At 42.9% G+C, this 19,024-nt stretch overlaps 1 protein-coding gene across 2 annotated transcripts; it reads left to right on the forward strand.

The window, feature by feature from the left end:
- Positions 1-127: 127 nt before the first annotated feature.
- On the forward strand, positions 128-19,019 carry mypn (myopalladin). Of its 2 annotated transcripts, XM_005473847.4 has the most exons (21): positions 129-374; positions 2,467-3,546; positions 8,083-8,258; positions 8,357-8,408; positions 8,506-8,974; positions 9,084-9,158; positions 9,240-9,381; positions 10,940-10,963; positions 11,348-11,464; positions 11,555-12,320; positions 13,006-14,079; positions 14,171-14,303; positions 15,003-15,080; positions 15,910-16,131; positions 16,216-16,365; positions 16,454-16,533; positions 16,799-16,925; positions 17,015-17,222; positions 17,297-17,462; positions 17,700-17,833; positions 17,935-19,019. In XM_005473847.4, the coding sequence occupies exons 2-21, from the start codon at positions 2,471-2,473 to the stop codon at positions 18,111-18,113; spliced, it is 5,448 nt and encodes a 1,815-aa protein (XP_005473904.2). In that variant the 5' UTR covers positions 129-374; positions 2,467-2,470; the 3' UTR covers positions 18,114-19,019. The 2 variants fall into 2 exon arrangements, with proteins under 2 accessions (XP_013124498.1, XP_005473904.2); XM_013269044.3 differs by lacking the exon at positions 15,003-15,080 and having other exon boundaries at positions 128-374; positions 17,935-18,113.
- The last annotated feature ends 5 nt before the right edge of the window (positions 19,020-19,024 follow it).

Below are 19,024 nucleotides of genomic sequence, written 5' to 3' on the forward strand. Positions count from 1 at the left end.
TCTGCAGTACGGAGGTCTGCGATGAACCACAGGAGGAGGAATCCCTTTACAGCACAGCCCCCCATGACCAATAAGGAGGGACACCACCCAGCCACATGGGCAAGGCCTCCCCCAAAATAACCTGCCACTATTGCACTGACAAATGTTGCTACTTTTACTGGTGACAGGTTACCGTAGCTGCCTGGCTCCACATTTTCCTGTAAACTTCAAGGTTAATTCTCAGCAAGAAAAGCGGGAACGCCGAGCAGCTGCCGGTGTCTGAGATTTTCCCGGGTGGCAGGAGCCAGAAGACTGGAATCGGCCCCCTTACAGCACAGGTGCACTCTGAGGATTTACTAGTCCTTCCACAGGGGCCAGCTGGGTTTATTCTGAAGGTAAAAAACACACCAGCCCCTAATTTAATTGTTCATGCGTCTCGTTGACGGTCTTTTGGCATCAGCCTCAGATGCTGTGTATAGCCTCAGAAACACTGACACTGACCCTCAGACAAGCTTTAATCTGTTTCTGTTTGGACCATACGCTCCTGTTTAATTCAATGAGCTTAACCTGTGTGGACTGTTGTGTTTAGTCAGGGGGTCTGTTCATGTGTGTCATCTCACTCAGCAGTGCCACATTTATGATAATTATAGTAGTGTTTGTGTAACTTGATTAATGATCAAACTCATGATAGCAAGAGCCCACAGGTGCATTGCTGCTGCTTTTCTTTTCTTTTTTTTCTTTTTGTTGATTTCCCTTCAGTAAACTGACCCCTCGCTATTATTAGATATGACTTGGTAGGCTTGGAGCCTGTTTGCAAAGGATAAATGTACACAACAGCTGCAGCTTCAGGTCTGTTGGAAGGGCATCGCTGTCTCTCCTAATTGCACTGATTTGAGTGTCAGTGGCATATGTGTACCCTATCTCATGTCTGCATTCAATAACTTGCTCATGCATGGTGTCAGAAAGCGCTGCAAAATCTAAACCTCATAAAAATGTTGATCTGAGGTGGACGGGGGTAAAAAAGCCTGCCTGTGTCTCTCAGATCTGGTGACAGCACATGAACCTGATACCTTGTTGCGGCTGAATTTAGGCTAAAATAAAAAGCTATTTTTACTACATATCTCTGCTTTTAACCCCGGCCTCTGCATTCATGTTCTGACTGCGTGCCAAATATTTCACAAGGGATTGTTCAAACAAAACTGCAGTAGCGAGAGTTATAGCTCAGATACTTGTCACTGTATAGTTTTTACTAACACCTTAACACACGACGCAAACAGAAAAGTAGAAAGCATTGAAACAAGACGTCTGCTTTAAATTGATTTAACGCACTTCTGAACATAAAGATCTGATAAACCCGTCAGTGACTTAAAGAACCATGAATGATTTCTCAGATTTACTGTTTACTCGCTGGGAATCCAGTTAGTTTCTTGATAAACTGTTAACTCAGTGTCATTAATTAGTGGAAATAGAAAATTTAATAGCTATCACTGTCTAACAAAAGTCAAAAGAGAAACAGTTAATTTTCATGTTTTGGCATCTTTTGATTGAGATAGAATAAAATAAAACTGTAAATCAAGGATATATATGTCATATATACTGTTTATTAAACATGGCCAAAGTTACTGAAATAAGTAATCACCATGAGTCCAGACACTCATGCTTCCAGTTGCTTTAAAAGCATTCAGTTTCAGATAGTGGCCAGAGTGCCTGAGATAACCATAAGAATATACTCCTCTCTGACGTCATACTAAGTCACTTGTAGAAAAAAAAAAAACCTGTCTGAAACAGAGCGTGATGAGGGGCAGCGAATCAGAAAGTTGGATTAAATAAAGAAGGACAGGAGTGAAAATGCCTTGTTTCAAACAGAAGGGGAATTGAGGGTCTATACCGAGGCACCTTATAAGATCAATGACATGTGAAAAATCCCAAGCTACTCCATTTTTGTCCAAGAATTAAAATATGGAGTTGGAAATGAGCCACTATAATATATTTTTGTCGCAGATTTTAATCAGGACTGGATTTGTTTGTACTTAAGGAGTTATTCTGAACTTTATATTGGCAGACAATTGAGCGCTGATTGTCAAACAGCAACTTTTCTAAATGTTTGACGTCAGCAAATTCATGTTTTGCATTAGTTTGTCCTCAGGAGTTAGATTTCTATGCACAGCTGTTTAAATCTTTTCAATCTCAGATCACGCAGGATGGGTGATCACACCACTGACTGCATTAAGATAGAAGCTGATCACATCAAAATGTATTTGTTTGTGACATTTCACTCTGCTGACATTCACTGATTTACATTCATGTGGATCAGCTACACACAAGTGTGCAGGGTGTCTCGTTTCTTTCACATCTGTTAATGACTTATTTAAGAGGTGGGGCAGGAAATTATTCTATAAACCTGCAGAGGATCACAGTAAGCCCAAAAGCCTACATGAATATTTTTACTTACATACTTTTTTAAATTAAATCTTGTGTTTATTTTAGCAACATGCAAGAGAACAGCATTGACCAGCCACCGTCGCTGTCGCAGCTGTTAAGGGAGAGTTACCTGGCAGAGGCCAGAGCCCAGCAGCGCCACAGCGAGATGAGCCGCTCAGACGCTTCGTCCTCACGCATTCAGATCTACGGGTCACTGAAAGGCAAGGCGGAGGACACTATTGGTCACAGTGACCCCCAGTTTCCAGACCTTTCAGCCTTCCTCAGCCAGGAGGAACTGGATAAGAGCGTGAACCTGGCCCGCCAGGCCATCGGACACGAGCCTCGTGAGGAGAGGGCAGAGGTCAAAGCCTCTGTCACGCCATCTACCCCGTCCAGCATCTCCTCACCCTCAGTTTCTTCATCCACACCCAGTTCTATTCCCATCTCTAACCCCTCTAATGCTCCTTCTGCTTCCCCCTCAACTGTGCCCCTCACTCAGCTGGCCCCAGAAACTTTCACATCTGACAGAAAGATGCACAAAGCATCCACACGGCAGGACAATGTGATCAGGAACAGCAGGGACTTTGGTGAAGGATTCCAAGACTATAACAGGTCAGCAAGAAATGCCCCTTACGGTGTGGAGACCCAGTCCAAGAAGGAGTTCCTCAATAAGGCAGCTGACTTCATTGAGGAGCTGTCCTCTCTGTTCAAGGCCAACAGCTCCAAACGGATACGCCCGAGAGCCTGCAAAGCCCACAGGAGCAGGATCCCAAACAAGAGCCAGAACGATGGGACAGCTTATCCCCTCGTCTCTGACAACCGGGAGCGCGCAGTCATCTCCATGGAGGTGGAGAAGGAGACACCCAGCCCTCCCGTTACACACCAACCAGTTGCCCAGCTGGCTTCTGAGACAGGACATGTGGAGTTTCAGGACTGCTCGATTACTGAGGAGCACCAGTGTGACTCTGTGCTCCAGGAGGCGGAGGAAGAGCCTCAAAGCTTTGCCTTAACAGAAACTCCATATCCAGCAGAGCCTGTGTGTGAACCACCTCGCTTCATCCAGAAACTGAAAAGCAGGGAGGTTTCTGAGGGCACCAAGGTCCGGTTGGACTGCATTGTTAGAGGACTCCCTCTGCCTGAAGTCCGGTAAGTTCATTAAGTTATTCTTTGTTTTGCAGGACACAGTGTCTGTCTCAGACTCTACACATTTTTTTCAAATGCAGTGTTTGTAAAAGCTCAATGTGCTGTTGGTTTTCCTCAACAGAAGCATCCCAGTGGACTTTTAGCAGCACGCACAAGGGTCTAATTCAGCTGAACGATTTTGTTTGAGTAGTGAGTACATAGAATGAGAACACAAAGGATACAATGTTACTTTGTACTTCTTCTTCACTACTGTTCAGAAGCAAATATCAAACTTTCTATTCCACTACATTTATTTTGCAGCATTAGGTTAGTGATTTGGTATTTTGAAGTTGAAATTTTTACATAAAAATATATCTTAAGCTTTTACTGCACAATATAATGATTTTTAAAAATGTAACCGTGTTTAAGTATTGCAACAGACATTTATTAAAAAAGTAAAAGTTTTGGGGGGTTTTCTGCAGCCCTAATCCTCTTCAGCTAACCTTCATTTATATGGAGAAAAGCTACTTTCGGCTGTTCCTTCTCCACAAGGGGTCATCATGGTGAAGAAAATACAATTTAATATGTTATTTTTTATATATATATACTTTATTTGGTAGATGAAATAATAAATTAATGGTATCCCCATGCTTTTTAAACACTGCACACAGTTGTGCATATGCATGCTAGAGTCTAGCACTGGATAATATTAACATTTCATACATGTAATGGTATTGGCACCTATGTATGTAACAATGAAATGTCCTGATCAGCATGTATAACTCTGTATTCTTTGCTGATCAAATGCAAAAGATGAAAACGATCTTTTCTGATGTGATTTATATATTTATTTTAAAAGACATATTTTGGTTACCTGTCATCAGACCCCGTCTCTAAATTACAAAGTCATTTAGGTTGTAACTCTGGATGAATGACGCGGAGGTTTATTCGGAGATGCAGACAGAAGTGACATGTGATGATGGCCGACAGCTGATTCTGAACCGTATGAGTGAGCGTTTGTGTCAATTTATGTGTCGTCAGGGGAGTAAATGATAACCGCGCGAGGCTTTCTCCTTTTAAGATGAGCAGTCATACAAATTATAAATCATCAAAAACTACACTGAAAATAAAAAGGCTAGAATTTGAGAACAATTTACACCTTTTACCACATTCAGTTAAAGGCCTCCTGTAACAAAAGTTTAGACATTTTTAAAGAGGCGTCATAATAATATTTGCCACATGGTGTTTTCATGGCTGTTTTGTTTGACCTGTTATATGTGAATAGTATGTGAGCAGCTTTAACCCGCTGAGGTGTCTGACTATAGGGGGCATGGGCTTGTTAGCCCCGCTGCACATTGTTGAGCCACTACCTTATACTTGTCCAGGGAGAATGTAGCTCTCAGCCATTTTTAGACTGGGCTGGCAATGTGAGCTGCAGTCGTGTCTGATAATGGAACTGAGCTCTTGACAGAAGTGTGAAGACTTTGGTAAGATGATTTACAGTTTCTCCTGAGTGGATATTTTTATATGTTTTGTTGTGTGTGCCCCAGTGTCTCACAGATGTACATTTCTGAAGATCTGAGGTGTTTTTTAACAGTTTCTACTTACAAGTCTACTTTCTGTGTTAACACAGAGCTCATTTAATTAAATGTGTTTATGTCTGACGTCGTGTCTGAATTAAATGAGTCAAAATGGAGTTGTGAGGCTTATATTTTCCATCAGTTTTCAGTGGTGTGTTCTCTCTGATATGTCAGGTTGTAGCATTGTGTGGATCCTGAGTCTATGTTTAGCTTTGTGCGTATGTGGTTATGTCAGCCAGTCAGAGACCCCGGGGCTCATGAGGGAATCTCCTCTCTCGTTCTGATCTTCAGAGGGAAAATATCCCAGACAGGTGCAGAAAGCAAGGGTTTTTGGCCCACAGACAAGCCACCTCCTCTGCCACTCATGCTTTCAATTTAGACTCTTACTCACTGAGAGTGACAAAGCTCGGCTCAGACAGGACACAGGCAGTACACATTCCAGCCAGTCCTGCATTTGAGAATCGGGAACATCCCTTTAGCACGGGTTTGTGTTTTCGCCCTCTGGAAATCTTCCGCTACAGCGGCGGGGGACATCAGAGCCTGCATACTGAACAGAAAAAGTGAAGCAGATGATCCATAATCTCAGTGTAATCGCTTTGATATGAATTATGACTATGTGGTGACGTGTTTCCAGAGAGCAACACATCAGCTCCCCATTCCTCTTCGTTTATTGGCTCGATTTTATAAAGCATCAGTGCCTCATCTCCTCAAAATAGATGTACGCTGACACAGAGGCTGCTGCATATGTTGCTGGCCAGCACGGGGAAGAAGTTAGAGGAAGAAGTTATTATAGTTTTACAATGACAAAAAAATAGACTGTTGCCAAGTACAGCTCCTGTCTGCATGGCTCTAAGAAGGTTATGCAGTACTAGTTGTGCTGGAAGGGTTTTCTGCCACTTTTTTTTAAAGTTTTACATTTGTTAAAATATTTTTTTTTGCTATTTAATAACATAACATTTTAAACTGCAGTACTGATGATTGGCTTTAGGACTCAGCCCTGGTGTAAGCTGCCTTGCATCTAAGCATCTTTCTCATCAAGTCATAAACAAATTAAAAAAAATCATATTTGGTTGCTTTTCATTTACTTTAACTTGTTGATGTTGAAGTAAATGATGCTAACTGTTTTGTGCTCCTTGTCATGACAACATCAGCAGTGAATAGAAACAGCGTTTGAAGTGGCACAGCAAGCTGCTGCTTCTTCTCTTACAGGGAAAAGGATAGGGCTTGCTCGTCAAAACATTTCCCTCCAGGCCTGCATAACTCTGCTGAATGCTACCGAGCCAGAAACACAACTTGGGAAGTGGGAAACAGGCCAGGCTGGTAGAAACTAGAGATGGACCGATCCGATATTAGGTATCGGTATCGGTCCGATACTGACGTAAATTACTGGATCGGATATCGGAGAGAAATAAAAAATGTAATCCGATCCATTAAATATCAAAAAAGGACCTCACAAAACTTGCGACACGGCGTAACTTGCCCCATAACCGTAGCACGTCGGAGCAGTGTGCTCACGTGATAGAGCGGCTGTGTGTATTTGTAGCCTCGCTAGCAATCCAGCATTTCATCTCCGAGGAAGTTATCCCAGAGAGAAGTAAAGCAAGTGTGTAAGTTCATCTCTGAATGTTTGTAAAGCGTACCTACCTTAAGCTTAACAACCGATATATGGAGCGACTGCCTCTCTCTCCCTCTCCTGCCGCTACTTCATGAAACTGCTTAATGATCAGCTGATCGGCTTTTCTGTCGGGAGTCCGTCTCTCTTCTTTGTTTTTGGCCCACTTTACACCAGAAAGAGGAAACCAGCGGCTGAACAACAGCAGCACGTTTAACCTTGATAAGCTGGTGTTAGAATGTATTTAATATTACTTTCTACACCAGGATCTTTTTCTACTTAGCTGACGGCTGGTAACTGTGCAGGGGCGGATCTAGCAAAGTGTAGCCAGGGGGGCCGATAGGGCATGAACAGGGAAAAGGGGGCACAAAGACATACTTTTATTTCTTATTCTCATTTAAAATGTCTAGCTTTTAATAAATAATTATCTGAATCTTACACCCAAAGTTTTAATCTGATGTAAAATGTATAGAAGTCCATTACTGTATATAGTAACTGTTAAGTCTAATATACCCTAGTAAGCTATAGTACTTTTTCCTTTGGGAACATACCATCTGTGCAGTTTGCAATTCTGTAGAAGAAAGATGTTGAATCCATTTAATTATTCTTGAAAAATAATTTATTTCTGTGCATTTTTTTTTTCATACTGCATCAAATTTAAGTTGATTACGTCGATTAAGCATCATGAGGTGGAGGGTGGGGGGTGGTTCCCCCTTTTTTTTTTTTGCTGGGAGTTTGCAACCCTATTAGTTAGGTTGCTTAATATTTCTGCTAAGTACTCTTTAAAATACCAGAATAGGGAGGATGGAGTAGGTTTAAGTTTATTAGATTGATCAGTGTTGCTGAACTATGAAATATTTTGGGTGCAGTGTATTTTTTACATATAGGTATAACAGAATAGCTTTAGTGTTGTTGTTTATTTAAACTTGAGTATGACCTTATACAAAACGTAGCAAGATATTAAAAAAACAGTTTTATTGATTAAAAAACACACTATATCGGATTAATATCGGTATCGGCAGATATCCAAATTTATGATATCGGTATCGGTATCGGACATAAAAAAGTGGTATCGTGCCATCTCTAGTAGAAACAGTGTCAGCAGGTCAATAAAAAAGAAATCAAACTAAAGTGGGTTTAGAACAAAAATGAACGTGACTAAAATGGAAACAGATGTATTTACTTCTACTAGGAAAAAAAATCAAGTTAAAGAAAAATCTGAATGAACGGAGAAACGCACCAAATTTAAAGCTCGCTGGGATTGTCCTGTAATGGTTGGCTTTGTTGGCCAAAAAGAAACAAAAGAAAACTGTCACAGAGATGGAAGAAACTCACTGCTGATCAGTTTATCTTGTTTTTCTTTGATAGGTGGTTCTGTGAGGGAAAGGAGCTGGAGAACAGCCCTGACATTCAAATCATCACCAATGGTGAGCAGCACTCTTTGATTATTGCAGAGGCATTCGAGGAGGATACCGGGCGCTACTCGTGCTTTGCGTCTAACTGCTACGGTACCGACTCCACGTCAGCTGAGATCTACGTAGAAGGTGATCGCTGCTTTTCTCTTTTTTTCCTCTTTTTGACACCTTAATATGCCGCACTGCAACTTCTTTATTGATACACACCTTCCTGTTCAATCCTACAGGTGCCTCATCTTCCGATTCTGATGTGGAACCACACTTTGAACATGTAGCCCAGTGAGTTCCTGCCCCATTGTCGTTATCGTCACCCACCAACAAGAGTTATCAACACTAAATGAAACAAACACTTCTTTCTTTTGTGATTTTTTTAAAGGCTGCAGAGAAACCAACCAAAGTCATCCCCATCTTTACCGTCATCTTTAAACGAAACCTTCCCTCCAGAGGAGGAGGAGAGCGTGTCATCCCAGCCTGCAGCGGCCCCCGAGGAACCACCAGAGGAGCAGCTCTCGCCTCCAGTTTCTGCTCAAACAGCAACTGAACCTCTTCTACCAATCCGGACATCTGCTGCTATACTTCCAGTCTCAGAGTTATCAGAAGAATCTGTGGCATCAGCAGCACATCCTGCTCAGGAGGAAACATCTGTGCTGTCTGTGCAGGTGTTTCCTGTTTCAACAGGTGATTCAGAACTTACAGAAGCCCAAGGGGTGTCAGCATCTGTCCCAGTCATATCTACTCCACAGCTGCAACACACGGCTTCAACAACAGCCACGTCACAGCCTTTAAACTCAGTATCGTCTGTGGTGCCTGTCCTGTCACCTCCAGCACAAACACCCCAGCCTGAGGTAGAATACCTCAAAGGTTTTCCTTTCACTACATATTCTTTATTTTAGTTTATATTTTTATATAAAATTTGATCCATGAATCCTTTTTTGGACTTTTTTTCATCTTCAGAGTCCAACTCCCGACCACAGCTCTCCAAAGGGGTTAAACGGGCAACCCATTATGGCTGCCCCTGTCTTCACGAAGGTAACATTTCTCAGAACGAGGCTGCTCTGTATAATACTGCCTGTTAAGTGATTTAACTTTAAGCTGGTTTTGTTCCATCAGAGCCTACAGGACCTCATTGCATCAGAAGGCCAGCTGGTGGTGCTAGAGTGTCGCGTGAAAGGGGTGCCGTCACCTCGAGTGGACTGGTACAGAGAAGGAAAAATCATAGAGGACTCGCCTGATTTCAGGATCCTGCAGAAAAGTAAGCTCTGTTGCCCCTTTGCTGTCATACAGAATGCACAGTTTCAAATGTAACTTGTTTTTCCTTTGTGCGGCATTAAACAAAAAAAATAAATCATAAGTAAGTTGCAAAAAGTCTTTGCAAAAGTCTGAAGTTTCTCCATATTTCTTTAGATTTTTCTGGGAAAATGGGAAATAGATACAGTGATTTACTGAAACATACAAATATATATGGAAACAAACTATGTAAAGGAAAACAGAGGGGTCACTTTTTGTGCTGCTCTGTGTTAAGATGATCCCACAATATTGAGTTTGAGGCTCTGGGAAGGCCGATCCATGACTGATTTTCTAGCCAGGTGTCCTTTTACTACATTGGCAGTGTGTTTAGGATTTTTGTCATGCTGAAAAATGAAGCCGGTGCCTATCAGAGGATTTCCAGAAGATTGCAGGGTGGATCAGGCTCTGTCGGTGCTTTTTAGCATTTGTAGTTTCATCAGTTTTGACAGGCTCTCCAACACCACTGACCGAAATGCAGCTGCAAACAATGACAGAGCCTTGGCCGTGTTTTACAGATGGCTGTAGACAATCACTCTTGTACTTCAAGATGTCCTCCACATAATTTGGCAATACCTGTTGTCACAAATTTTCACACCAGTTCTTGTGTAATCTGGCATACCTCAGCCTGTTTCCCTTCCTTGAAAATGGATTTTTGATAATAGATGGATCAAGAGCCAAATGTATTTCTCAGGTCTTATGTCAGGTCTTTGCTGGACTTTCTGACTTTCCTATCCCATTCAGCTGCTTTAGATAGTTGTTTTTTTTTTCTTTCAATTCTTTTGTCCTCTACATGTCTAGGTGCCTCAAATTTTCAAGAACATAATGCATGCAATGTCAAGTCATTTCAAGTTTTCGACTTCTAGCTCTTTGGAAATGACTGTTGGTTTTTGGACAGGCTGCTAGTAACAAGAAGTGCTTAAAAATGCTATTTAAAGTTGATTACTTGCTAAGATATCTGTTACGTGTAAACACAAAACTGGTTCATCCTTTGAGTTAGGTACCTTTTTATGCTTGAATGATTCATAGGTCAGCGTTTTAAACGACTTTACAAACCTAAAAACAGTTTTGACTTCTTCTGAAAACAGTCAGGTACAAGGACTGGACTGAAAATGGATGAATACATAGCCAATGTCCAAAGAAAAACTTTGAAATACCTTCAGAAAGCCTGGAGAAGTATTGCTTAAGATTACTTACAAGAATATTACAAGAATGTCTGCCTCTCTAGAAGCAAAATATAAAGAAATGAGGGATGAGTCAAGACATTTGCACAGTACTGTATTAAAAAAATGTCCAAGGGTTAATTTTATGAGTTCCAGGTCCTAAATCTTTATATTGCATTAACAGATTTTAAAGCTCAGATTGTGTATACATTTATACGTCTCTGTATGTGGAATTCACCAGCATGAGTATTTAAATATTTTGGAAATGATTGCTAATAATGAGTCTCCAAAAAATTCATTAACAATAACATGAGCTTCTCCCCCCTGGTTTCATAATGATTTTGATACTTGCTTCTATTTCAGAGCCCAGATCTCCAGCTGAATCAGGTACATATTTCATTCAGTCTGTCAAAAATACAAGTGTTGAATGCACCATAGCAGCTGCCTGCCTGCCTGTATACGATGCTGCAGTGTGTACATATTCCTCTGTTGAAGTGTTTATAGTCCTTGGCTCAAGCTCCTGTTCTTCCCCTGTACATAAGCCAGGGCTGCTTTTCCTTGAATCTGGACCATATAAGGTAGCCTCCCATCCTGTGTCTAATCACCATTGCAGATCACTTCAAACAGCCTTAGCTGCACGTAGATTCTCACTGCTGAAACAAGAGTCATGTATCTTTCTTTTCTGCACTTAAACACGTTGAGAAATCGCTGGGGTGCAGCTATAGAATATCCGACTTGATTGCATGCCACTTTTTTTCTCTTTACCTCTAGAGGAAATATGCACTTTGGTCATTGCTGAGGTCTTTCCTGAAGATTCGGGGGTGTTCACATGTACAGCAAACAACAAGTATGGAACCGTGTCTAGCAGTGCTGCACTCAGGGTCAAAGGTAACACCTCTCTTTGGCTTTAAAAGTCAACAGCTTTCACATTTCTATCCTTCTTGAAATTTCTGTATGTGTGTTGCTGGTTGTCCTCAGGCAATGGCAGTAACAGCAACCATGTGAGGTCTTCAAGCAGTTTAATAGTGGAGCCCAGTCAAGTTCAAGAACTTTCCCCATCAGCTCCCGCTGTAAAGCCTCAACCAGAGGTTGTTATAACCAGCAGTATTAAGCCGCACTCCAGCACCATTCGTCTTGACCCACTTGTCTCTAGCACCTTACGCCTGGACCCCTTAAACACTAGCAGCCTTCGTCTAGACCCCCACAACTCTAGCATGTTGCGTCCAGACCCCCTCCGCACCAGCCTGCCCAATCTGGAGCCCTCCAGCCTGAGCAGCAGCTCCTGCTTGAACTCTCACAGCACCAGCACCCCAAATTTAGATCCTCTCTCACACAAGGACCTTCTTGGATCCAGTGGAGCACAGGGTGCCAGAAAAATTTTCTCATATCCGAAATCCTTTACTTCTCCATCTGCAGCTGAGACTTCAGCACAGCAGGAGTTGTCCAGATCTTCAGCGACATCTCCTGACATCAGTTCCAAAGTTAAGGGGACCCCAGCCCATCAGAACGGGAGCCCTGTTGTGGTTCCCTTACCTGATCCTCCACCCAACTCCTGCCTAAAGACAGGCAACCTTACAAACCACAAAGACTCACGAACCAACTCCAGAGCAGGCCGACGTGTGCACTTCAAACTGCCTGAGGATGACGAGGATGAGCAAAGTGACACATCTAGTCCCTTTGATGAAGACAACACTGAGGCATCAGTCAGCAAAGAACCACCACCAGTGCTGGCTAAACCTAAACTGTGAGTAGAGCAAAAAGAAAGCAACAACACTTTGCTGAATTTTGAAAAAGTGCGTTGTTGGCAACAGTACATGATGAAAAAAAACCATGCGCTCAGATGGAGATTTTGTACATGATTTACCCAAATTCGGTCAAACTTTGAAGTCTGTGTTGAAGCGTGTTTGATGGGCTGTATTATGAAACAAGCAAATGAAGAGGTGGGTGGTTCCTCCTCCACTTGCTCAGATAGCAGCTCTAATCATTTCAGTTCATAAATGAATGCATGCGGACTTCAAATGTGGACCTTCAGACTTTCTAAGACAAAGGATGGCGTTTTCTATTTGTAAGTTTGCTTCTGTGCATTTGTGTTGATTTGTTACTTCTAATAATGCTGTAAATCACATCCTGTTCTATGATGTAGCTTTTCTTTTTCTTCACAGGCTAAAACACAGATAAACATGACAAATAGTGATGTATAATTTATTGTGAGCCAATTTGCAGTCATTTTATGGTTACAAAAGAAGCAAAGATTTTGTTTTCACTGAAAGCTCAGTGTATCTAAAGCTCGGTCTGTGTTGTTTATGGGCTGCTTGTTGGTAGTCCATAAAAGGGCAGAGTATTCTGCTGGATGCTGGATGCACTGAGCCTCTCTCGTCTTCACCATGTATAGTTTTGGTTCTTTGATTTTGTGTCTGCTTGATCAACAGGGACCCAGCTCAGCTCCAGATCCTGCACAACCAGGTCCTCATGGAGCAGCAGCAGGAGACTGAACCACAAACGCAAACCTCCATCCAGCCTCAGTCTCACCCACCGTACCAGATCCAAATCCAGCCCGGAGTCCAGACCTCCCCTGAAGCTCCACTGTGGTCTCCAAGAATACCGCACGTGCCACCTTTACATACTACAACAGCCCTTCAGCAAACCCCCTACTCAACACCTCCAGTGACCACCACCCCACATGCTCCAGGATCAATGTCTGCTGCAGCGCTCAACACCACCTTTTCACCTGTTCCTAACACTTCCCAAGCTTCCCTTTTGAGCTCTCCTCCTTCACTTCCTCAGCATATGAAATCCTCACTGGTGACCTCCCCTCCACCTGCCCCACAGCTAAACTCCGCCCCTTCTCTCAGTACAGCACCTGTAACCCAGATGAACACCATCCATGCCTCCCATATTAACCTGTCCCCTGCATCTTTTGCCAAAACTGCACCCACAGCCCAGTTTTATTCTCCGCCTGCACCAAAGCTCAACACGGTCCCTACAAATGCGACCCCAGCCTTACAGCAGATCACGTCCCCGGCTCCTCTTCTAAGAAGCACCCACGCCTCCCTCATGAATCTCACACCTACCTCCCACTCCTTCAACTACGTCCGACCTAAAGAGTTTGTAGCCGCTCAGACCCTCTCACCGGTCAGGAGTCCTTCCCCAACAGAGTCACCAGTACCACTATTACACGAGCTGGCTGCTGAGCTCAACTCCTCCGCCGCTAGCTCCCCTATTCTCCTTCCACCCCTCTCCCCACCACCCAGGATTTTCCCCACAAGGGTCCTCAAGTCTCCCACCAGCCCACCGTCTCTCGTATCCTCGCCTACACCGGGGTCACTGCATAGCTTGTTCGCCCTAAGAGCCCAGTCACCCCCTCATGCTTCTTCTCCCACCTCCAGCAGCTCCACCCCGAGTCCCATCCAAAACCCCGTCGCCTTCCTCAGCTCTGTCCTGCCATCCCTGACCCCAAGCCAGCCCACCAACTCAATGGGCCTGCCCAAGGGAGCTCCGTTAGGGTATGCCGCGTCCGACAAACGACTGCTAATGCGAATGTGAACTGTCACACCTTCTGCCATGTGTTCTGTTTTTTGCCCTCTGTTTACTCAGGCTTCAAAAGAAGGCACTGAAGATCCGCCCTCCGTCAGCTGAAGCCATCCGCGAGAGCAGAGAAATTATCCTCCTCGACATCGAGAAGAAGCTTCGAATTAAAGACGACACCCCACATTTTGTACATCAGCAGGTACTAGGTAGTCTCTGTGGCGTGACTGCCTATTTTGTACTGGTGAAGAAAATAGAACAGAGCATCAACAAAAAGATTTTTCTTAGCCCAACGGGTGAATCCGGTGGTTTCTCTCGCCTCCACTGGATCCCTGCTCATTGGTTTAAAGTATTAGTATGTGATCAATAATTGCAATAGAGTTTTTCATATTGTTAAAGATCATATTTTATCGAGTATTAACCAGTGACTGTGTTGCATTCTCACATCTCCGTCAACAAAATGTTTTTGTTGATGGGGACATTTATACGAAACCTCATTTCCAAAAAAACAACAATTGTGATGCAGTGTAAAATGCAAATGTAGCTAATCCGCTGATCATTAAACCCTTTATTTAAGACGACACATCAAATGTTTAAACTTTCAAATACTGTTATATATCGTCCCTTTTTAAATGAAATATAGGGTTTACATGATTTTCGAAGCATTACATTGTGTTTTTATTTTTGCACAGCATTCCAGTGTTTTTGGAAATGATGAATACAGAGCAGTGCAATCATTGCCTCCCCCAGTCATTAACTGTCATTCATCTTCTGGCGTCAGTGTAGCCTAACAACCTCTGCATGCTAATAATAACAGCTTGTGCGTTATTCCATCACTCTGTGTTTGTATGTAGGGTTTGTGCGTCTTTGGTGTTCTTCATCCATCCCTGTCCTTTCATAGAAGCTGAGTAATGAGGGGAAAACAGCGAGCAGGCCCCTTGGACCAAACATTGCCGCTACTGTCATTAACTATGATGAGGTACACGGACCCGACCCAAGCACTGCTTTGCTCGAGGCTGTATGGGTTATACTTCTGTTTCAGACTGAGATCACACAACTTAGGATACTGTCATCTACTTATCTAGTTTCCTTAAGATCTCTAATCCAGCATTCACGCTTCTGTTAACTAATACAGAGCATAACCTGCACGAATGATAAAAATAATAATAATAATAATAATAATAATAAATAACCATAATAATAATAATAATAATTGAATTAAATCGAATTAAAGGGGTTCAAATTCAAAGATTCAAGATATAGTTTTCCTGTATTGGAAAACTATATTTTGCAGCCATGTCTTCATGAGTTTAAAAAAAATTCCTTCCTCAGTGTTTCCTCAGTAACACTTTTACTTTTAAAAACATACATATTACCATGAAATTTCACACATCTCCTGTTAAACACACAAAGAAGTCCATTTTGTCAGCTCATCTTCCTCTGTTCTCTGTTTTACCCTCAGTTTTTGTGATTAGGTTAGATAAGCCTTTTTATTTAGCTTAGGTGTTTTTTTGTTTTTTAACCTATCAGCAGTGGTACTCCCAGATGCTACTGTGTGGTCTTTCAACAACTGGTTTAAAGTCTGCATCTTTATTTATGAGGTTTGAGTTTTGAGATGCACGTTGTCTCATGTTGCCGATTACTGCAAACCTCTCTTATCTCCCTGAGTTGTGGTTTCTGTGTATCAGGTGTGCATGTTACTGTAGCCATTTATTGTCAGGCCAGTCTGTATGAGCAAACGGGGGACGCAGTCCGTGCAGCAGTACGACTGTTCTAACTATATGTATGTCGTGCTTCTCCTCCACTAGGAGTATAAAGTGTCCAGTTTTGAGCAAAGGTTAATGAGCGAGATCGAGTTCCGCCTGGAGAGGACGCCAGTGGAGGAGTCGGACGACGAGGTGCAGCACGATGACGTTCCCACGGGAAAATGCATTGCACCCATATTTGATAAGAAACTAAAGAACTTCAGGGCTATGGAGGGAGTGCCTGTAACTTTCTCATGTAAAGTAGTAGGAATCCCGCCACCAAAGGTGAGAGGTCAACAGCTGGGCTATGCAAAAACATCTCTGACTTTGACCTCAGATTTTGTCGTTCACACCTGTGGCTCTCATCAGGTTTACTGGTTTAAGGATGGCAAGCAGATCCTGAAGAAGAATGTCCATTACAAGAAGATAAGAGAGGGAGACGGGACCTGTGCTTTGCACATAGAATCCACGACCAATGACGATGATGGAAATTACACCATCATGGCAGCCAATCCACAGGTGAAACTTCTGACTTATATCCTCTTCATGTTATCAGCACCTTGTTCTAGCTGCTCGAGCTGAGCTTTGATATTTCGCTGATCACCAGGGACGAATCAGCTGCTCAGGTCATTTAATAGTCCAAACGGGACCTCCCCGAAACCGAATGACACCCATTCATGCTCAGAGGTGAGTGTGCAGGGTGAACAGGCAAATATTGATTATCCTCCCTGATAGTAATATTGGTTTGGTAACATTTTATAGTCCTTCTGTTTAGCATTTGAAAGGAACATGTAAACTCTATTTCTCAGAAATATTCCTATCAAAGTAAACGTAGTGTTATTGATATTCTGGGATCTTGTGCAGCTATCTATTCTTAGTGGCCATTTACAAAACCAAGTGGATTCATGTGTGTGTATCCTATAACATGCTGTGATCGCCTCCACGTTTTCAGGGTGCGAAACCGCATACAGGAAGTTGAAGGTGAACAAAGTCAGGGGCGCTTTTTTCAACCTCACTTCCTCCAGGCTCCAGGGGACATGATGGCTCATGAGGGAAGACTGTGCAGACTAGACTGTAAGGTAGGCAGGAGGTCCCCGTGTGCCACTGAAGCCAGGAAGAATACTGAGCCTCTTGCTTCCCCATACTGTAACACGTTTCTGTTCTCCAGGTGAGCGGCCTACCCAACCCTGAGCTCATGTGGCTGGTCAATGGGAGGCCCGTTTACCCAGACCTTTACCACAAGATGCTGGTGAGAGAGAACGGCGTCCATTCCTTGGTCATTGACCCTGTCACTCAGAAAGACGCCGGCACATACACCTGCATCGCAAGCAATAAAGCAGGGCAGAGCTCCTTCAGTCTGGAGCTGCAGGTTGTGGGTAAGGAGAATACAATTGGGACTATGAATGGGCAAACCCAATGTGGACATTTCAATTATGTATATTCATTTTAGAAAAGGAAAGGAAGCACCCACCCCAGTTTGTGGAGAAGCTGCAGAACATGGGGATTCCCGAGGGAGCTCCAGTAAGGCTGGAATGTCGCGTTGTGGGTATGCCTCCTCCGGCCATCTTCTGGAAAAAAGACAACGAGACTATTCCCAGAACTAAAGACAGAATCAGGTTAGTAAGAACTCTGACTCCCTCAGACACAGTTTCAGAGCCGTGCCTCGATTAGAAATGAATTTAGAAACCTGAGCGGTTAAATTTGGCAACTTTAATTCAGATGTTATACCCGCTTTCCTCTCCTCCCCCTCTCTTAATTTCCTATCTGTATGTCCAATAAAAAGACACGGCCAAAATCCATATAACAAATCTTTTGAAATTGAATCAAATTTCTCTATCATCTCTCTACCTCAGCATGACCCAGGACGCCACAGGATATGTGTGTCTCCTTATCCAGCCGACAACAAAAGACGATGCAGGCTGGTACACAGTGTCAGCAAAAAACGAGGCTGGAGTCATTTCATGCACCTGCAGACTTGATATATATGGTAAATATTCTGTACAGCTGAGTAGCTATCACTTTTATTAAGAAATCCACGGCATTTTTGGGTACGTCACTCTGTGTAGTAATGCTAGCTACCACCTTTAGCGCAGTGGCATCAGAGCATCCCCGCACCCATGAAGAAAACTCCACGAACAGGAAGTCGATACGCGGCTCTGACGGGCCAGGGGCTCGACATCAAGTCAGTGTTCCCCACGTCGGACACCAGCCCCATCCTGTTCGCCAGCTCCCCACCGGAGGCCACACTGGAGAGTGAAGAACTGTGAGAGCTGGCGCAGGGGGAGGGACCCTCCAAACAGATACTGCGACCTCTCTGAGGAGAGCGATTACCTGAGCAGATTTTGTGTGATGCATTTGAAGTGACGGATTCAGATTAGGACGGCAGAGATTTATTGTGTTAAAGATGCAGCACTGATAGCGGGGGTTTGTCACCATTCCTATTTACTCAAGTTATACAACGAGTGTTTCACCTACAGAAAAAAATAACAGATTTGCAAAGTCTTAGCTCATGAGCCATCAGTGGAGTTCATTTCATGCGTGAAGTTTTTGAATGAATCTGATTTATTGTCAACATCATACTTGGTTATGATGGCGAGGTTGCTGAAGATCCGTTCTTAATTGTTTGTCCTGTACTCAAGAGTGGTCCTGGCACCATGTATTTGTACTGCAAATCACATATATACCTGTATTGGTAGCAATAGTTTCTTTAAGACTTTATATAGAAAGTAGTTTGTATGTTTTTATTTAAAGTATATATTAGACATTTGAATGTGCCATTTAGATCGGTGTATTTAAATGGCTCTAGGAGGGTGGGGTTCTTCCTTGAGGTTCATCACATTTTGCACCACGTTTTTCATGTGCATGTTTGCCTACGGCTGATGAAGACTACGAAATAACTAAAGCCATGTTCAGCGCTCACCGGTGGCTTGATTTCAGGTGAGATAATCGATCTGCTTAAAAGCAAACTAAAGTTCAAGAAGTGTTTCCCAGAGGAATGAGTCTGAAAACGACTGAAAATGAGTCACTGACAGTCATGTACAACAAAAGCAGCCATTACTACTGAGCATTCAAGTAAAAAAAAAAAAAGACTGCAAGCACACATTCAGCTAATGTAAAATTGCACATTGTAAAATAATTTTCTCCTTCTCAGAATAAAGTTATATTTATTCAAATGGGT

The sequence above is a fragment of the Oreochromis niloticus genome, linkage group LG13 (genome assembly GCF_001858045.2).
Source record: "Oreochromis niloticus isolate F11D_XX linkage group LG13, O_niloticus_UMD_NMBU, whole genome shotgun sequence".
NCBI lineage: Eukaryota > Metazoa > Chordata > Actinopteri > Cichliformes > Cichlidae > Oreochromis > Oreochromis niloticus.